Source organism: Perca fluviatilis, chromosome 6 (genome assembly GCF_010015445.1).
Source record: "Perca fluviatilis chromosome 6, GENO_Pfluv_1.0, whole genome shotgun sequence".
NCBI classification, from domain to species: domain Eukaryota; kingdom Metazoa; phylum Chordata; class Actinopteri; order Perciformes; family Percidae; genus Perca; species Perca fluviatilis.
The window spans coordinates 5,469,288-5,488,752 of record NC_053117.1 but is presented as its reverse complement, the minus strand read 5'-3'; the positions used below and the strand labels follow the sequence as shown (position 1 = coordinate 5,488,752).

Below are 19,465 nucleotides of genomic sequence, written 5' to 3'. Positions count from 1 at the left end.
AGTTTCTGTTCCATTTCTTTCCTGAAATAAATTCAAATAGACACATTGGCAGTAAAGTAGGAGTGATGTTTTATTGATTAGTTGAAAGCAAATGAGGTCTAGACATACAGAAAGAATTTAAGAATTTTTTTTTTTATAAAAGCACAGAATGCTAAAAGCACAAGAAGCATGTTTTAAGTTTTTTAGGTGCATTTTTGCAAAGTTCCACATTCAGAAACATTCAGAGACCAGAATTCGATCTGTCGTTACTTGAGAGCACAAGGATGACAATACAATCTTCTCAGTGAAGTAGTCTGTGCTCTCAGATAAAGGTTTAGTTCACAAAAAAAATATACATTCAGAACAAAGAGTGGCAATCTAAATATTAAATGATTGGCTTTTTTTTTTGTCCTAGACACAGCTGATAAGCCCTCCTACAGCAGTGAATTTATCCCTAAATTACAAATTTGTATAGAGCAGGTTCTTATACATTCAAATACTACCATTAGATTTAACATGTTTTAGAGAACTGCAAGAACCTGCGACATGTTTTCTGTAAGCCAATTTAAACCACCTAAGAGATTAATGACAGCTTCGGGCATCAAAGCTCTATTAAGCAATAGTTTTTAAATTAACTCTCCAAACTTTTTGTAATGTGAAGAGGGTTGTGAGTACCGCAGATCCCACTGGAAATGAACATCCAACTCTGTGTAGCTCTCAGCTAATCAGTTAGGTTCTCTGTAAGCTTAAGGCAGTTTCTTTGTCAGCTAGATGTCCAATAACAAGCAAAATAATTGCATCAGGATTCTGTTGCTGTTGAGTTAGTCTTTCTGCCTCCTAGTGGTTAGAAAAGGCCTAATGCAGCTTAAAGGTAGTCTCAGACTGGACAATTGTTACGTTTAGCCCAGACGAGACAAATTTGAAATTACGCTATACTGATGGGTGTGTTTTGTCATTCTTACTCACAATGTGGGAGATGCTTGTGAATGAAAGATATTTCAGAGAAAGAAAATTAAAAATTAAAAAAAAAAAATTGTACAGTCTAAGGCCGCCGGTAGTGGCAGAAAAGAAAAGTCCAGACATGTCCAGGAACCACTGAGAAAAGATGTAAAATGTATGCATTTATTGAACAAAATAAAAAAAAAACATGGAAGATCTTAGTCTAATCAGTCGTCCCCCATGTTCCAGATATTTCACGTATGAGCTAGAGAAAGTGTGTCCAAACTGACAGAGGACTGGTCCATCACTTCAGAAAATTAAGGCAATTCCTGAACTGAGGAGAACATAGGAAATGGCAGTCGGTTTAAACACCATTAATAAAAACATTTAAATTTTGTGCTACTGACCCAACATACAAAAAAATAACTTTTTAAAATATTGACATTTAATTTTTTTTTATTTTTTTTTTTAAAGAACATCCTCAGTGACAGAATCCTGTTGAGGATAGTTTTAGTGATTAACTAACTTTGGGGAGTGCGGCTTGTATTCACGATATTCAAAAAAGTTGACTCAGGCTATGATACAGGTGCTTCACACTTGCCACAAATAACATTACCGTCAATTCAACATCCCACCCACACCCACACAGAACATACATTGTCAAGATTCTCTTTTCATGAGTGTACATCACAACCCAACGTGATGAGAATTCCTGTATTACATAGGAGCAGTACCATACATCACTAATACAAATCTTCCAGACACTTGTGCATATTTCTGTTAGGTATGTGGTTTCTGAGCTCTGGTGTAGCCCCTGGGGGCAGCTGGATTTGTATTGGGATTGGGGATTGGGGAGGGCGGGGTTAGGGTTTAGAGATGGTATGGCCGTAGTGGTGGGAGGGAGTAGGCAGTTAGATTGATGGCTCGTTCAAGTGCTTGAGGCGGATGCGCTGGATGTAGCTAGCATTGGCAGGGCTGTAACGGCTGGGGCTGAAGTCTGTCGGGGCGGAGTGCCGGGCGGGACTGATGCGGCCGGTGGGAGACATCAGGACGCTGACCGGGGAGCCGGGAGTCTGATGCTGTATCCTGAGTCGTGGTTTTACCACCGCAGGGGTGGGCCAGCTAGAGGACACACATTAACGCCAGTCAGTGTTTACTTCTACAATACTTTGCTACAAATACTGAAAAGGTAAAATAAGTACCGATTCTACGGTCCCACAGCACACACTAACCACGGCCTAGCTGCATAGTGACAGGGTTTGGGGGTCAACATTTGCTGCACCTGGTGCTGACATTTAGGCCCTTTCCCTTCCATTAGTTAAAATGCACACACACACTGAAACACCACACATGTCACTGTCATCATCAGCACCTTTGCTTGGACTTTTTTTTTTTTTTTTTTTTTAATACCAATTTTATAAATCCATTTTAACAAAAAGAAATTACAACATTACACCACACTGTGTAAACAGAGTTTTTCCTCCTTTTGCCTCTATGACGTGTAGACAGCCAATCACAAGCATTATTAGACCTTGGTACAAGCATGCTGCATGCGGATTGGCTCACTGACGCTGATGAGATTGACTCCCTAGGTATTGAAATTTGGTATTAAATGACGAGGCATTTTTCGATAGTCCATACTATGGAGGAAATTCAGTCGGTGCCTAAAAGTATCAAAGTTCGGTACCCAGCCCTAGTGCTGGCATTTTTTACTAAGACATGGGGCCGTTGATTTGGTCTACAAAAACCTGACACTTCTTCTCGAAAAACCCAAAGAGCGCAAAATAATGAAAGGGTCATGATTGTTTGCCTTTTCATATTTATTCTCTGGAAAAAAACGCTCCGCCTCCTGGCATTTCACCTCACGACTAAATCCCAAAAATGTCTTGTGACTATAATAGCAAAACGTTTTAGCTGCAAGAGCAGAAAAGCCCTCTCTGCACTCGGCATGGGCCGGTATATACGATCCTGACAGTATGATAACCTTCAGCAAAAATATCACAGTTTCACAATAACAGCTTTAAACTTTATTTTTTGAAATGTCTGGGTAAAAAAAAAGAAAAGAAAAGAAAAAAAAAAACACTGCACACTGGCAGGGACAGGGATTTCTAAACTATTTTGAAACCATCTGTGACATCTGTGTTATTTTTTATTTTTTTATTTAACCTTTATTTATTCAGGGGAGGTTCACTGAGAGGCAGCCTCTCTTTTGCAGGAACGCCCTGATCACATTCACACAGTTACACATTCATACCTGGAAGCTGCCCAGTACAACCACAGTCTGATCTGCTGGCCACTGAGCAGCTCCACTGGAGCCATTGGGGGTTAAGGGCCTTGCTCAAGGGCACCTCAGTGGTGGTAATGAGGGAGGGACAAGCGCTGTTCTTTCACTTTCCCACCCAGATTTTATCCTGTCGGTCTGGGGATTGAACCGACGACCTCCCGGTCACAAGCTCGCCTCTCTATTGAATCTCTGCTAACTAACCTCCTTTATGTGACCATCATTTTTGTCAATTAGAGGACTATTACAAGCTATATTAAGTAACATTTTTCAGGATAGTCCACCTGTAAGTCATTTCCTATTTCAGATAGTTGGCCAGAGAAATAATGTCGGTGTGGTGTAGGAAGGCTGTATGAACACAGTCAGAGGAGACAGACTAACATTAAAGCACATTCAGACAGAGTGTACACGTGGAAATGTAGTCAACGATATCACGGTCCGACAACAAAGGCCGTGTATTTAACAAAAATGAGCTCTGACAAGGAATTGTTTCCCCACACAATAAATATGTATTACGGTATTTAGCCTTTAATCTGATAATCCGATTTAATCAGCCACTGAGACCAAAACTAGAGCCCGACCGATGAAGGATTTTTAAGGCCGATATCAATACTAATATTTGGGGATTTAAAAATCCGATATTCCGATACATCGGCCGATATGCATTTAAAAAAGAAAATCCAGAAACGCGTAACAAAACAGATTTCCCTAACATTAGTTGTTTGAGTCCTCACTAAAATAATATGATAATGCAGTTTAAAAATAAACTTGTTTGTTTAATTGTCACAACAGAACAGAGGAAAATCTAAATATATGAAATGATCAATAAATAAAATGTATAAAAATACAAATTTAGGATTTATTTTAATTTTTTTTATTTTAACCTTTATTTATTCAGGGAAGGTTCACTGAGAGGCAACCTCTCTTTTGCTGGAACACCCTGATCACATTCACACAGCTCCACATTCATACCTGGAAGTGGTTGGAGGTTAAGGGCCTTGCTCGAGGGCACCTCAGTGGTGGTGATGAGGGAGGGACAAGCGCTGCTCCCCAGCCAGATTTTATCCTGTTGGTCTGGGGATTGAACCGACGACTCACAAGCTCTCTTCTCTAACCTTTAGGCCACCACTGCCACCAAAACAGTTTAAAACTTAAAGGGTTAAAGACGAGTGTTGCCAACAGGGACGTTGTAGTGCGCCCTCTGGTGGACCAACACTCAGAACATGGTTGAAGGGGGTTTCGTCCATTTGTATTGTATTTTTTTAAAAATATTAATTTATCGGCCATTATAAATGCCGTTACCGATAGTTTTGAAAATGCTTAATATCGGCCGATAATCGTCTCTAACCAAAACCCTCAGTCTTTAGGCCAGGACAAAACACAGTAAAACCAGTAGACCAATAATAGAGAACAATACGCATTGCAATAAAATGTCAGCCACGCCTACTTACCTCTGCATGTCTGACGCCGAGTACGCCTTCATTGTGCTCTTCCACTTATGAATGCTGGGATACTTCTGGGCATCGATGTCTAAGCCTTCGATCGCTGAAAAGACCTCTCTGTCCAACTTGGATGGTGAATCCCTGTAAAACCACAGAAGATTAATCTACTTTTATGTATTATTAGCATTGCCACTCAGAAGTTTAGGATCATCTCACTCTTTTGTAACTGGCAGCCTGCCACACCTCTCAAATAGCAGTCCAAGTGTTTGTGAGCTCATGTTGCAGTATACACTTGTCTGGACTAGAATTAGAGACTATGGTACCCCAAAACTATTAGACAGGACTCGCTACTTTGTCTAAAAGGTGCTGACGCACACCATCTGAAGATTATCGGGGGCATTTTCTATTCGAGTAGCTATAAGTTCCCTCAACATCATCGCTCTCTGCAGAGAAACTAGTGGAACTCACCCGTCAATGAAAAGTCCTCTTCTAATGTGCGGCGGGGTCCTGGGTAGGAACTCGTTGGAGTTATCTAAGGACTTATAGGAGGACCCAGAGGACCCTGAGCTGCTCAGGTCCCTCCCCCCATGGTCCCATGACTTGGACCTAGCACAGAAGTTGCGCCCCCCTGCCAGTGACCCCCTAGTCCTGCCCAGCACCTCCAGGCTCTCCTCTGCTTCGAAGTACTCCTCTGAGCTGCCACTGCTGCGCCTCTCCTCCGCCCCTCCGCCCTCTGTTCTCCAGCCTGGCCCCTCCACGCTCTCGCCGTCCAGACCGCCGTGACCCAGAGACAAGCGGCCCAGCCCGGAGCTGACGTCTGTTGCCGAGGAGGAGGAGCTGGCCGAGTCCCGGAGCTCCCTGTGCCGGCTCCCACCGCTGCTCCTGCGCTCCCTGCAGCCGGCGGGGCTGTCCAGCGGCTCTTGCAGCGACATGCGCTCAAACTCCGCCATGAGGTTGGAGATGGGCGACAGCAGGCAGGAGGAGGACGGCGAGGTGCGGGGCGTCACCTTGTCTCCGTTGTGAGTCCTATCTCTGGAGGAGGAGGAGGAGCACGGCCCGTTTTTGCAGACGACGCCGGGCGACAGGAGGCCGTCGTCGCAGCAGCACAGCAGGTCCTGCCCGGCCGCCGTCTCGATCAGGTCGGCCGCGCGGTGGTGCAGCGCCATGGGCAGGATGTGATGGAACTCGCGGCCACCCACGGCTCCCTTCAGGCAGTCCATGGACGAAGCGGAGGACGTGATGCTGGTGAGCGCCGCGTTCTGCCGGTTCTTGATCTCCTCGAGGCTGATGTCATCGCCCTCGTCCAGGAAGGCACCAACAGAGATGGAGTTGCAGAACTTTTTGGGCTTGCCTGCAACCAGGGATGACGCATGACCAAAACAGACTTAAAACTAGTCATTATTACAGTGTAACCTTATCATATAAATCTTCATGGCGGGAGATTACGCAGCATTGCAAAAATCCATTCATTGTCCATTTCATATCTTATTGTATCATACAAGAGGCTATATTTAAAAACACTGATTACACTACAATGCCAATTAACAGATTCAGTCAGAGAAGATGACCTAGAATGCGTGCTTTTTTTTTTTCTCAGGACTTGCGGCTTCCCTGATTTAGAACAGGTGAAGGTACCTGGAGAGGGGGTTTTGAACCGGTTGCTGGTCTCGTTCTCCCCAGCCTCTTCATAAGCCCGTGGGCTGAAATCCTTCTTGCTAAGGTACTCGTCCAGCTTGCGGAGCCCCTCAGTAGAAGACATATCCACAAAACTGTCCAAAAAGTCCCAGTACTCAGCCCATGGGTGGCCCATCTCATGAGCCAGGTCTCTGGAGATAAAAGGATGACTTATCATTTAGATTATTACACATTACAATTCAGCCATTTCTCTGCGTGTATTAGTAAAAAACTGGTGTTTTCATTGTTGCTGGAGCGTGAATACATCTTTCACTGATTTGGATTGAATGTCCCTGCGATTTTATAGACCGATTTATGCCTGAGAATAATCCGCTGTCGCAATTCGAATGGACCACTAATGAGATTTTTATGAGGGGTTTAATGCCAATCAAGCCAAGGTCTTCATACATTTTCAATGCACTCTATTTTATATTTACAGGTGTTGGTCAAATAATTAGAATATCATGAAAAAGTTGATTTATTTCAGTAATTCCATTCAAAAAGTGAAACTTGTATAATGTATACATTCATTCCACACTGACTGATATATTTTTTAATTTTGATGATTTTAACTGACAACTAATGAAAACCCCAAATTCAGTATCTCAGAAAATTAGAATATTGTGAAAAGGTTCAATATTGAAGACACCTGGTGCCACACTCTAATCAGCTAATTAACTCAAAACACCTGCAAAGGCCTTTAAATGGTCTCTCATGCTACGTTTACACGTGGCTGGCTATTTTCGTAAATGGACATTTCAACCTCTCAGTGTTTGTTTATATGTACCCGTGTATATATGCTGTCAAGAGCATGCCAGACCTGTAGGTGGCAGTTTACAAGAAGCTCAAGCCCACGTTAGCCAATCAGAATCCCGACAATAGCAACCAATCACGTCCTCTTTCTCTCTCTCTCGGCTGCCTAAACCTCCGTTTGTCTCAGTTTACATGCAAACGAAGTTTTCCGCAGGAAAATATCTGCGTCTTCCCTTCGTGTAAACAGGGCCTCAGTCTAGTTCTGTAGGCTACACAATCATGGGGAAGACTGCTGACTTGACCACTGTCCAAAAGACGACCATTGACACCTTGCACAAGGAGGGCAAGACACAAAAAGGTCATTGCTAAAGAGGCTGGCTGTTCCCAGAGCTCTGTGTCCAAGCACATTAATAGAGAGGCGAAGGGAAGGAAAAGATGTGGTAGAAAAAAAGTGTACAAGCAATAGGGATAGCCGCACCCTGGAGAGGATTGTGAAACAAAACCCATTCAAAGATGTGGGGGAGATTCACTAAGAGTGGACTGCAGCTGGAGTCAGTGCTTCAAGAACCACCACGCACAGACGTATGCAAGACATGGCTTTCAGCTGTCGCATTCCTTGTGTCGAGCCACTCTTGAACAAGACACAGCATCAGAAGCGACTCGCCTGGGCTAAAGACAAAAAAGGACTGGACTGCTGCTGAGTGGTCCAAAGTTACGTTCTCTGATGAAAGTAAATTTTGCATTTCCTTTGGAAATCAAGGTCCCAGAGTCTGGAGGAAGAGAGGAGGCACAGAATCCACATTGCTTGAAGTCCAGTGTAAAGTTTCCACAGTCAGTTTGGGGTGCCATGTCATCTGCTGGTGTTGGTCCACTGTGTTTTCTGAGGTCCAAGATCAACGCAGCCGTCTACCAGGAAGTTTTAGTTCATGCTTCCTGCTGCTGACCAACTTTATGGAGATGCAGATTTCATTTTCCAACAGGACTTGGCACCTGCACACAGTGCCAAAGCTACCAGTATCTGGTTTAAGTACCATGGTATCCCTGTTCTTAATTGGCCAGCAAACTCGCCTGACCTTACCCCTATAGAAAATCTATGGGGTATTGTGAAGAGGAAGATGCGATATGCCAGACCCAACAATGCAGAAGAGCTGAAGGCCACTATCAGAGCAACCTGGGCTCTCATTAAAACCTGAGCAGCGCCACAGACTGATCGACTCCATGCCACGCCGCATTGCTGCAGTAATTCAGGCAAAAGGAGCCCCAACTAAGTATTGAGTGCTGTACATGCTCATACTTTTCATGTTCATACTTTTCAGTTGGCCAACATTTCTAAAAATCCTTTTTTTGTATTGGTCTTAAGAAATATTCTAATTTTCGGAGACACTGAATTTGGGATTTTCATTAGTTGTCAGTTATAATCATCACAATTAAAAGAAATAAACATTTGAAATATATCAGTCAATGTTTAATGAATGAAAATAATCACTTTGAATGGAATTACTGACATAAATCAACTTTTTGATGATATTCTAATAATATGACCAGCACCTGTATATTCATTTTGTTGCACTTCTCCTGGCTGTGACTGAAAGGATTTACACTCAGTATGCCAGTTTGTTAAGTACATCTTGCTTAAATTAATAACATAATACAAACAGCCCTACAATAGATTCTACCTTCATGAAGGTTAATGTTCAGTTTTTGTTGAAATTGTTTTACAGAGGTGTTGATTCAACCGGGCAGACATTTTGGAGGCTGCAGTTTGTGGTGCAATTGAATTATATTGACAGGTGTTTCTATTATTTTGTTCAGCCTTTTTTATATGAATGAGGGTAAGCTAAACTGTGTGTGTGTGTGTGTGTGTGTGTGTGTGTGTGTGTGTGTGTGTGTGTGTGTGTGTGTGTGTGTGAGAGAGAGAGAGGATGACATTTAACAAAGGCTGGTTTGTACCCAGGGTGTGTAGTACATGACCCAACATGTCTATAATCCCCAAAAACACGTGTATCCTGCTAGTGCAAAAAGTATTTCCTGCACTGTATTGTCTTTATGCATCACAGTCGACAGCAGTAGCCCTTCAGTAGTCTTACAATATCTTTCAGAATATAGGATATATATGGGTTTTGGACATACCTGCCCACTCGCTCTGCCCCACGGTCAGGATCAGACTTAAGAATGTGGTGGAAAAGTTCCGCCCGGTCTCTGGGCGGCGTCTTCCAGGACCGGCGAAAATCATCTGCCTACAGGAGAAAACAATACGCAGTGGTCACTAAAGGTTTTTTTATGATGCAGTGATGGACATGAGCAAACAGAGACATGTACTCAGGTAGAGAACTTGCTTTAGAAGGACTCAGCGGGCCAGCAAAGGCGGTGATCGTCATCACGGGATCCATGGGGCTTCTTTTATGAAGCTGCATCAGCGAGAGACTTTCTGAGGACTCCGGTGACCACAGACCACCAATGATTGGCTGGGAGGTGTTGTCCGTTGCCCTCAGCAACGGAATGAAGCAGCGGTCTGTGAGACAACAGAAAATGTAAAGTTGAGATCGATGGACATGACTTTTATCCACAGCACTACAGAACAATGGCCGCATAGGTTTTCAACGAGGGTGGCATCAGTGAGAATCAAACTTTAAGCTGGCAGTGTGCTTTAACACAAAATCTAATTTAATGTGCTCTCAAATGTCTGTTGCATGGACAGCTCAGATGGTAGAGCGGGCGCCCATATATAGAGGTTTACTCCTAGACGCAGCGGGCCCAGGTTTGGCTCTGACCTGCGGCCCTTTGCTGCATGTCGTTCCCCCTCTCTCCCCTTTCATGTCTTCAGCTGTCCTATGGAAATAAAGGCCTAAAAATGGCCAAAAAATTATCTTTAAAAAAAAAAAAGAAAAAAAAAGGTCTGTTGCATATGTGCACAGGACAGTGAGCAAAGATATACAGGGCCTAATTTACTAACACTAGCGCAGTTTGCGCTGCGTCTGTTTATGCGAGTTCGGTAATAGCGCACGCTATGCTTCCACAGTTTGCGTAGTATTTATCAACCCTGACACCCATCAGGCAATCAGCGTCTTTCTCCGCCCACTACACCGTAAATTGTGCTGTAGCAAAGCGGTACTTGTGCTATGATATGGCTGAGTGCAGACTGCGATATTCCCACTGCTGATGCTAGGACTGTTTGAAATGATCCTGATGCCAATATTTGTAATGTAGCGAGGAGTTTAACAACTGCTGGAATGGGATGTGAACGCTGAGTGGGAGATTCAATTTCATCTTTGATTTCTTCCAGTAACTCTAATATTGCACGGCTGCTTGATCTGTAACGCTAAATGATGTTGTGTTCACTGACAAAGTGTGATTCTTGTGTTAAAAATATTTTCAGCCTCGCCTATGTCTTCGTCTTGCTCAAATTACTGTTGCCACTTCACCAGCGGCATAAAGGTCTACGAGGAAACTAGATTGCGGCTGGTTTAAAGAGGCGGAGAATTTCCCCCGCAGAATAGAGCGCTCTTACTGACAATCTTTGTAAATACCACGGAATATATAATTAGGGGCACTTTTGCGCTTATCCTCCCACCTTTTGGGTGGAACTCCCACTTTCCCCACGACCCTCCCACGAACGCATATTGAAAGCGCAACTTGTCTCTTCTCGCTCATGTGGCAGACAATCTGCGATTTTACCCAAGTGCGCCCTGTTTGTAAATAGCCCGCATCGGTTACGTCCGTCTTTGCGACCAATTAGCGCCTGGAAACAGGCGCAAACGGCTTGATAAATCTAGCCCACAGTGTTCAGAACTTCATACTTAATGCCATACTCATGTGCCAAATTCAGTACAGAACCATTTATCCAATGTTTTCACACCCCAGACTGACTCAGGGGATTGAACAAAAACACACAACTAGAGGTGAGGTAAGGTGATTTGCAATCCAAAATTGCGGTTTATTCAATCGTACCTATGGCCAGTCAATTTAGTAACTCTGCACTAACGGGTGATGTAGCAGCGACAGCGGCATCAACGGGTTGCTGCTCTTCGGTGGCCGAATGTAAACAAAAAGCTGCTTGGTCGCTTCTCTATTGTCATTGTGTTAAACCTGCCACAGTTTGTGATTGGTCAAATCGCTGGCAGATCGGGCTGGGTTTACCAAGTCTAGGCTAACACCATAACATCATAAAAATCAGCGTTGACTCGCACAGCCAAATTCAAACTGTAGGATGCAACATGTTGCTTCCATTTTATTTATTTTTTGGGGCAGTTCCACCTTTAATGGAAAGGACAGCTAGATATGAAAGAAGAGAGAGAGGGGGAAGACATGCAGAAAAACCGTCCAGGTCGGACTCGATCCTCGGACCTTCTGCGTCGAGGCATACACCTCTATATATGTGCGCCTGCTCAACCAACTGAGCTAACCCGACCACATGTTGCTTCTAGGCCTGTCGCGATAAGCAATTATCAATTAATCGCATGATAAATAAAAACGAGCTTGATAATTTTTCCAGCCGCGATAATTTCCATTGGAATGCTTGTTTGTTTTCCTCGTTTCTCTCTCTCGCTCTCTACCAAAGAGCCTGGATGACCACTCCGGTGCATCGGTGACCCCTCTCGGTTCCTTAGCGTAACGAGGAGTAAACCCTTGTGTCAGTCTGTGTGGGGAGGCGGGACTCGAGTTGGAGGAAAACAAAAAAGATGGAATTGATTTCAAAGCCAAAGTGTGGGAGCACTTCGGATTCAAACCGAATGAAAGACAGTATTATCGTTTATCGCAATAATTTCTGGGACAATTTATCGTCCAGCTAAATTAGTTATCGTGACAGGCCTAGTTGCTTCTATTTAAAATCAGGCCTCTCTCTGTGTCAAAGTACACTAAATGGCACTTGCCGGTGTCCTTCAGGAAGCAGGGGGAGAATAGGAACACAAAACCAGTAATGTTTTAAGAAATGTGTGTGTCCTTACCCTCCAAATAGTCACTTATCTTCTGCCTCACTTCTTGTGTTTTATTTTTTCTGCTACAAATAATCTGTGGAAAGGAAAAGAAAAAGAAGAATAGTGGATATATGTACAGCCGACAACATACAGTACAATTGCTGCTGGATTAGCTGGGGAAAGAATTTGCTCATGCTCATCTAATTTTAGCCTTCAATGTGCAGTGAGTGATTGTTGCCAAAAGATTTAAAAAGCAAGCTTAAAAGGTCACAGCTTCAAAACCTGAGTGAGTAGCATAACTGTACCTCCCTCAGCAACAACTGCCAGGATACCAGTGTTCAGCAGAACTGTGCGAGGCCGAGTAGCTGCTAGACAGCTCCCATATGTACACATTCATGAATACTTTCTGTGTAATAACCCCCAGCGACGACAACCCAGGCTATGCTGACGGTTCTCTTACTCGGCGTGCTCGTTACTACGCTCAGTAAAAGTAAAAAAAATAATAAACCTCCTTACATCACAAGGCTTCTGGCCGTCCTTGTTCTTACAGTTCTTATCGCTGTCAGGATGCGAGCACAGGACGTTGACCACATCTGGGCACCCAAACTTACAGGCAAAGTGGAGCGGTGTTTCAAAGCCCTGGAACACACAAGACACGCAATGAAAAGAAATCGAAAGAATCAAATCTAATCTGGTTTAGCTGGTATGGTAAAAGAACGTACAGCCTTATCTGGAGTGTTGAGGTAAAGATCTACAATGTAGCGGATACGTTTCTGCAGCATATCTTCCTTGTCGTCTGGATACATGAGGCGCATAAACTCTGGGTTTTCCAAGGTGTCCAGCAGCAGCTGGGCGATGCCTGCCTGGTTCTCCTTGGCTGCCACGTGCATTACGTTGTACCTGCAGCCCTCCTAACCAGACAAAACAGTGAAAAAAACTGTACGGATCAGGACATAATCCATAATCCTGTCAATCTCCTGTCAACAGGAAAGGACGCTTCATTTTCTCCAAAAAGCACCATCTGACCCCAACTTCACCTGCTGAAATTAGGGATTTATCACCCGACATTTATTTCATTTTTTATTGATGAAAGTTGGTATTTATAATATAGTAGTATTCAATTTGAAAATGTAAAATACCAATTTCTAAGACTTTGAGTTTCTTCACACAAAAAATAAATAAATAATGAATGTACTTTTAAACGGGCAAGAATAATGATACACACACAGCCAGGTCATATTTGTGTCTTCATCTTGACAAGGGCATTAGCTGAAAGGTTGGCACTGATGTGGAAAAGATGTTTATGTAGCAACAACTGACAAGGTTTCAAGTAAGTCGATGCATCTCTATTAATAGCACACAGAGTTTGATAAATCACAACAGCACTACTAGAGCTGGGCGATATGGCCAAAATCTTCTATTCCGCCATAGGTCATTTAATATCTCTACAACAATATATATCACCCAGCCCTATGTACTACTAAGTCAAGCTTAAACAATGCTGCCTCAGTGAAATCTACAACATATTAGTTGAACTCCATTTTTAGTGTAAAACCAGAGAAAGCTACTATGTCAAGAAATATTTATACTGTAATTGCCTTTACTTGCTAGCTCACCATCTTATCCTGTTTCAACTGGAAAGATCCTAAACCCCCTTCCCATGCTAGATGGCTGAAGGATGTCACCTTCATCCCTCCCTCTCTCTCTCTCCCTCTCCCTCTCTCTCTCTCTCTCTCTCTGGAATAACAAATTGGAATGACTCGTAGTGCTCTCTTCATATAGGAATACAAGAATGCGTGTAGCTGTATATGATTCCATTCTCTTTCTCCCTTTATTGGTCTTTTTTCAGGTTTTATTTATTCTACGTAGGGGTGTCACTATTCTCCAAATCCACAATTCAATTTCACTTTCAATTTTAAACTCACGATTCGATTGCTTTTTTCCCCCCAGCAGTGATGGCAATGCCACAATAAGAGCCACTAGATGGAAGAAGGGTACTTTACATCAACAGTTTGAGTTTCTCAGAGTTGACAAGGTACAGTTGAATGCACTACGAGTTTAACGAGGGGCACCTGAATCCACCATGAAGTCTTGCTGATCCTGCTTTTGATTTCGATAAGCTCATGCTCCAGCAATTGTTCCCCGATTTAAAATTTAAATTGTGACACCCCTAATGTTAAGTAAACTGGTTCAGAAAGTTGCAATAAATAGACAATCTGAGACTAGGTACATCCGGATATTATTCCCTCACCTGTACAATTGTGGGATTATCCCCTGAGCCAATGAGATAGCGTGGGTTGCTCCAGACCAGCTCGCTGAAGGCCACCTCGTCGCCCTTCTCTACAGCTTTCCTAAGTTTGGCGTTCAGGTCCTGGGTGCGTGGGCTCTTGAAACTGTTGGCCCGCTCCCGGTTGATGGTATCAACCTCCATGTTGTCTGATGCGGAGAGGGAGAAGAAAGTAAAGGACAGGCACTGTGGTCAAAAACTCCAAACATTGTTCAAGGCTGGTGTTCTCCGTTCATCCGTCAGATACTAATGACCGGACAAAACTTGGGAAGAATGATGGATCTCCCCCGCTATATACACTGTGGATTAATTGTCCTACCAAAAAAATCTGCTTTGCACTGCTCTATCAGGCAATACAAGACAGAAATGGCAGAAAATTAGAGACAATTAACATGTTATGACTAAAAAATTAAATGGTCTTGTTTATGGCAAGGATTCAAAGTGCAACTGTTTGAATCACTATCGGGCAACTCATGCAATATTGTAGGCTTAGCATGATTCCTTTAATTATACAGAGAAAGGAAACTGCTGCTCTCTGTTGAGCATGTTTCCGAGTGCTGACCTTCTACATGGCAAAAAGGATCAGTGTGCCATACCATGATGAAACCTAGATTGTACTTCTAATAAAATATACAACAGTGGGTATTAAGTAGGGCCCATTTATATTTTTTTATTACAGACAAGCATCTACTTACCTTTACTAATGACCAGGCCTGGTTTGACAGGAGATACACAGGGTGTACATTTGTTGGGAGAGGGGAAATAGTCGCAGATCCCCTTAGCAAACTTCTCAGCATCCAAACGGTTGGGAAAGGCTTTGAAGCGGGCTCCCTTCATCATCTTAACAGCTTGAAGGGCATCTTTCTTATCTGTGTATACATGTGCTCTCTCTACAGACAAAAAATAAATAAATCAGCTTTTCTTTCCACTTTTTTTAACATGGCCAAGATTTCTTGTTTCCTTCATTAGTTTGTTAATGTGGCTTTCTAACTGGTGGTTGAAGGATTTTTTTCCTCCTTCTTTGTCCAGTCAGCCTGTTAAGTCATATTTTGATGATGATCTACAAAGTGCAATAAAAGCTTGCCCTGACAGGTTAACAATACCAGTAGTGACTTTTGTGGTAGCTCAAGATTAATTTAGAGCAATTCTCTATTCCAGAGAGTTCAGGCAGTCCTACTGCCTTGCCACTTACCACAAAAGAAATACCAACAAATGTTTTCATCCCCTAAACGTGGAGGTCAGACTACAGCAGCAGCAAGTACTCCTGAACAAATACAGAAACTGGACAAACACAGTCGATATAAACAAACAAGCAGCAACATGAAAATCTTTAAAAGGTGGACTTTAGCCTCAAGTCAGTACAGCGCCCAAAGTTGAACCTATCAAAGAAAATATAACTCATAGGAGTATTTTTTCCCTGAGACAATGAGAAACATTGAATAATTGATACATTGACAAAATTGATGATTAATTGAATTACTGTTTTAATTCAATTTGAATCTACATATATTCATCATGTACGTTTCCATCCAGTAGTTACACGAGATGGAATCAACGACAAGTATTTGTTTCTAGGGTATTTATTTGATAGCGGACGGTTGAGTGAAAAGGAAGTGAAAGGAAACAACTGGGAAGAGAAAAAGGAGAATGACATGCAACACAGGTCACAGCTGGAATAACACTGTAAATGGTATGTGCCTTAACCACAAAAAAAAAAAAAAAGATTCCTCACTATGATTAAACACGTCAGAAAATAGAAAAACAATAATTATTAATTGTAAATCAACCCATTTGCCATGTGAACAAGCATGACGTTCATTTGATATTGACAGATAATTACTTTAGTAGATCTTTAAGTTTAGACTGATGATCAATACATTGCATACTTTCCTCTCTCATTGAAATAATTCTGATTATTCTGAAATTATGCTGGCTTTGCAGCTACATATGAAGTCATGTATTTTTTTCCTACAATCATCTAAACTCTTTGCTGCGATTCCCACATTTAAGACCACCTAGCAAGTGTTCCTGAACTGTGATGTAACTTTTGCTAACTCTCAATATGTAACAGTGAAATCTGTAGGACGCAACACAAAGTAACAAGCTGAGTCTGTCTTACCATTTCTAGCCAAAACATCCTCCAACAGTGGACATACGCCATAATAAAAGGTTGGGGACACCGGCTTTGAAGGGGTTTCTGTTTTGGACTGAGAGTTACTGCCTTCCGCAGAGCTGTTTGAGGCCGTCTTCACTGAGATCTCCTCTTCCTCTGGAGGGTTGAGACCCACACCGTAGCCAAAGTCCAACTCTTCGCCGGCAGCTTCAGTGGGGTTGCTGCTTGTTGCAGCAGTAGTGGGTGCAACTGCAGATGTGGCACACGACACAGATTTGGCGTTATCAGCAACGGAGGCCGCGCTGTCCGAGACACCCGACAAAGAGGCGTTGTCCAATTCGGCGGCACAGCTCTCTGGCCCGACCAGGACTCGGGCTAACTTCCTCTCATAGGTGGCTCGGGTGGTAGCGGTGATCGCCGGACCGCACTTGAGGCCTGCTCGGGCAAACTCCTCACGCAGTTCATCGGCACTCAGCCCCATCAGCCTGCTCAGAACCGCCTCCATGCTTCAGCTCCCTACAACACACCACACCATACACTTCAGCAAATATGACCAGCTGTTGTTGATAAATAACCCCTGTGTAGGGAAATGTGATACTTGGTCTTTAGTGTTCCAAATGTTTGCTGTTGTACATCAAGAATCATCATTTTGTTGTTTCAAATAATACTTTGGCACCGTTACGTCAGAATTCTTCAAAAATTATTTATTTAACTTGTGAATGTCAATTAAAAATGACAGTTCCATGTAAACTATAATAAATAAACAGCTTCACTACCATGACTTACAAATAACCATACATTCAGAAAGAAAAATGTATGTATACTCCTTTAAAACAGTCTGAATACATAACTTTTTTTTAGTTTGTCGTTATTTAGCATACACTATAGCTTGGCCATTACTAATATTAGCACATGAAGTGAGCTTAGTAGATTATTACTTTCCACTATATTCCCCATAGCCATCCATGCTGTGTGTATATTAATATAAAATGCCATCTATCCTTTTTTATTGCAACAAGCTGCCACACATTGTAAAATACAATACAGACGGATTTTAGCAACAACTAAACCCCTGCCCTTCAGTGTCAAGTATTTCCATGTAGGCTGCACAACTCTATTGCATAGCTAGCTCATGTGTATGCTCAACAGCTAACGTTACAAAGTCTTTTACAAATATAAGTCCCTGTAATACAATAATGCAGGTGCTACTAAAGTTCCAGAGCCCCATATTATTAACCCAACAACACATGATATCTTATCATACCCAACCGCTAGACTTGGCCTAGCATCGGCTAGCTAGCATGCTAACCAACAAGTCATCTTTAGCAGCTAGGGAATGTGCCTGGCAAAGCTAGCATGAGGGAATCTGCTCAGATGAAAATCTAGACTGACAGAATAAAGGACACAATTTTGGGCTGGAATATCATCGATCACAAAAATATAGAAAACTGGATAAATTATAACAATATGAGTCGGTTCATTCGCATGCTGTCACGCCCAAGTATGTCATTCGAGGTGGGTTTTCTGGCTGTAACGCAACAAATTTGATACGTCTTCGTGGTGATAATGCCGATTAAAAAAAATAAGTGTACGTGATGACATCTAGTAGCAAATGTGTCCCTATACTTACCACGGAACATTTTTATTTAATATACGCGGATCTATGGGAAACCGTTATTAGTTTTACACAGATAAACTGTTGGATAGACACAAAGCTGAAGACGGTCTGGAATAGTCTTATTGTTTACAACATGTTCTGCGCATGCTCAGTTTCAAGGGAGGGCGCACGCTGCATTCTAGAACTGTGGGAAAACTCAAATCTGGACGACCTGAGGGTGACAGGCGCCGACCATAAAGTGAATTGTCACATCTCTCTCAAAAACACTAAGCAGAGATAAACTAGATAGTTTGCAACCGGCATGTGACACTGTACTGACGAACGTCACCGCTGAACTCCTTCCACATTACCCATTTTTTCGTATCATGGCCGTATATTGTCAGTAATTTTAACATTCTCATATCAGTCAAAATGACTCGCTGGTCCTTGAGGCTAACACACCTAATTTGCATGTGTATGAAGTTACGATCCATATTTTTCAATACTCTTAACATTTGCAATATAACCGCAAAAACAACAAAAGCTGTTGACGGAGTTGTGCATGGCAATGAATTCCATTCTCACAAAGCTTGAATTGTAACGTTACATTTCCTACATTTTCTTCTACAAATTGTACGCGTGTTCGTGACAACAGTTTCGCAGAGAATTGATATCTGGGTTCATCACTGGTCGATGGTTAAAAACAAAACAGAAACCTAATAATTAAAATTGTATTTTGAGGACGTCTCTTATATTTACGTACTTTCCCGAAGGCATGAATGCAGCATCATGCTCTCCGCGACTAATCCAAGGAAACGATAACATAGCAAACTCAGGTCTAGGTTTTTTACGGTCAACACATTTACCTACTTAAAATAAATGCAAGCGACGAATTGGTGGAAATGTTTTGCTGGTACAAACGCAATGCTAAAAGAATTTTCGTGTTGGCACAATCCCACGTTGGCCAACTTGATCAGGCATGTAAGAGGCAAGCCATGACGTTTCTCAAGATATTCGTACAGAAACTGAAAGCAATCATTAACCAGAATAGATCACCGTCCGTTAAAAGTGGAAGGAAAGACAATTAGAGTGACGTCCTTCAGCTACTCAATTTCAGTTTGACAAGCATGCCAACAGTCATTAACTGACTTCATAGATATATACACGTCAGCTAGCCACTTAGCTAGCAAGGCAAGAAGCTATTTACTCAAGCCACCGGTTAGCAATAACGTAGCTACAGTAAGAACAGTTCCTGTATTCTTACCGGACAAATCACTTTACACATTTATCGTTGTTAACTGTAGTGTACTGCTAGTTAAAAATATTTTAATAGTAATGCCCACCTCCTCCTCTCTCCCCGGGTAACGTTACTGTTGCTATATGTCTTCTTCTTCTTCTTCTCACCGCGATGGTTTCAAAATGCAGAGCGAGAGGACCCGGTTCAGTCTAACACAGTGCCTGAACAAAATGACGGCTTAAACGTG

The 19,465-nt window shown here is 42.5% G+C and overlaps 1 protein-coding gene across 3 annotated transcripts; it reads right to left on the bottom strand.

Moving 5' to 3' along the window:
* Positions 1-52: 52 nt before the first annotated feature.
* On the bottom strand, positions 53-19,447 carry ankle2 (ankyrin repeat and LEM domain containing 2). 3 transcript variants are annotated; one of them, XM_039802574.1, is made up of 13 exons: positions 19,325-19,447; positions 16,391-16,900; positions 14,967-15,161; positions 14,236-14,420; positions 12,707-12,895; positions 12,501-12,623; positions 12,015-12,078; positions 9,405-9,580; positions 9,199-9,305; positions 6,277-6,467; positions 5,110-5,992; positions 4,651-4,782; positions 53-2,040 (listed from the first exon to the last, which is right to left on the bottom strand). In XM_039802574.1, exons 2-13 carry the CDS (start codon positions 16,887-16,889, stop codon positions 1,830-1,832), a joined length of 2,955 nt encoding a protein of 984 aa, XP_039658508.1. In that variant the 5' UTR covers positions 16,890-16,900; positions 19,325-19,447; the 3' UTR covers positions 53-1,829. The 3 variants fall into 3 exon arrangements, with proteins under 3 accessions (XP_039658508.1, XP_039658509.1, XP_039658507.1); XM_039802575.1 differs by lacking the exon at positions 19,325-19,447 and adding an exon at positions 19,246-19,315; XM_039802573.1 differs by lacking the exon at positions 19,325-19,447 and adding an exon at positions 18,015-18,155.
* Positions 19,448-19,465: the final 18 nt, after the last annotated feature.

Coding starts and splice junctions, on each gene's coding strand:
- ankle2 (XM_039802574.1), bottom strand. CDS start 16,889: ATGGAGGCGGTTCTGAGCAGGCTGATGGGGCTGAGTGCCGATGAACTG. Junction 12,624..12,706: donor TCAACACTCCAGATAAGGCT/GTACGTTCTTTT, acceptor TGTGTGTTCCAG/GGCTTTGAAACACCGCTCCA. Junction 6,468..9,198: donor GGGGCAGAGCGAGTGGGCAG/GTATGTCCAAAA, acceptor TTTTATCTCCAG/AGACCTGGCTCATGAGATGG.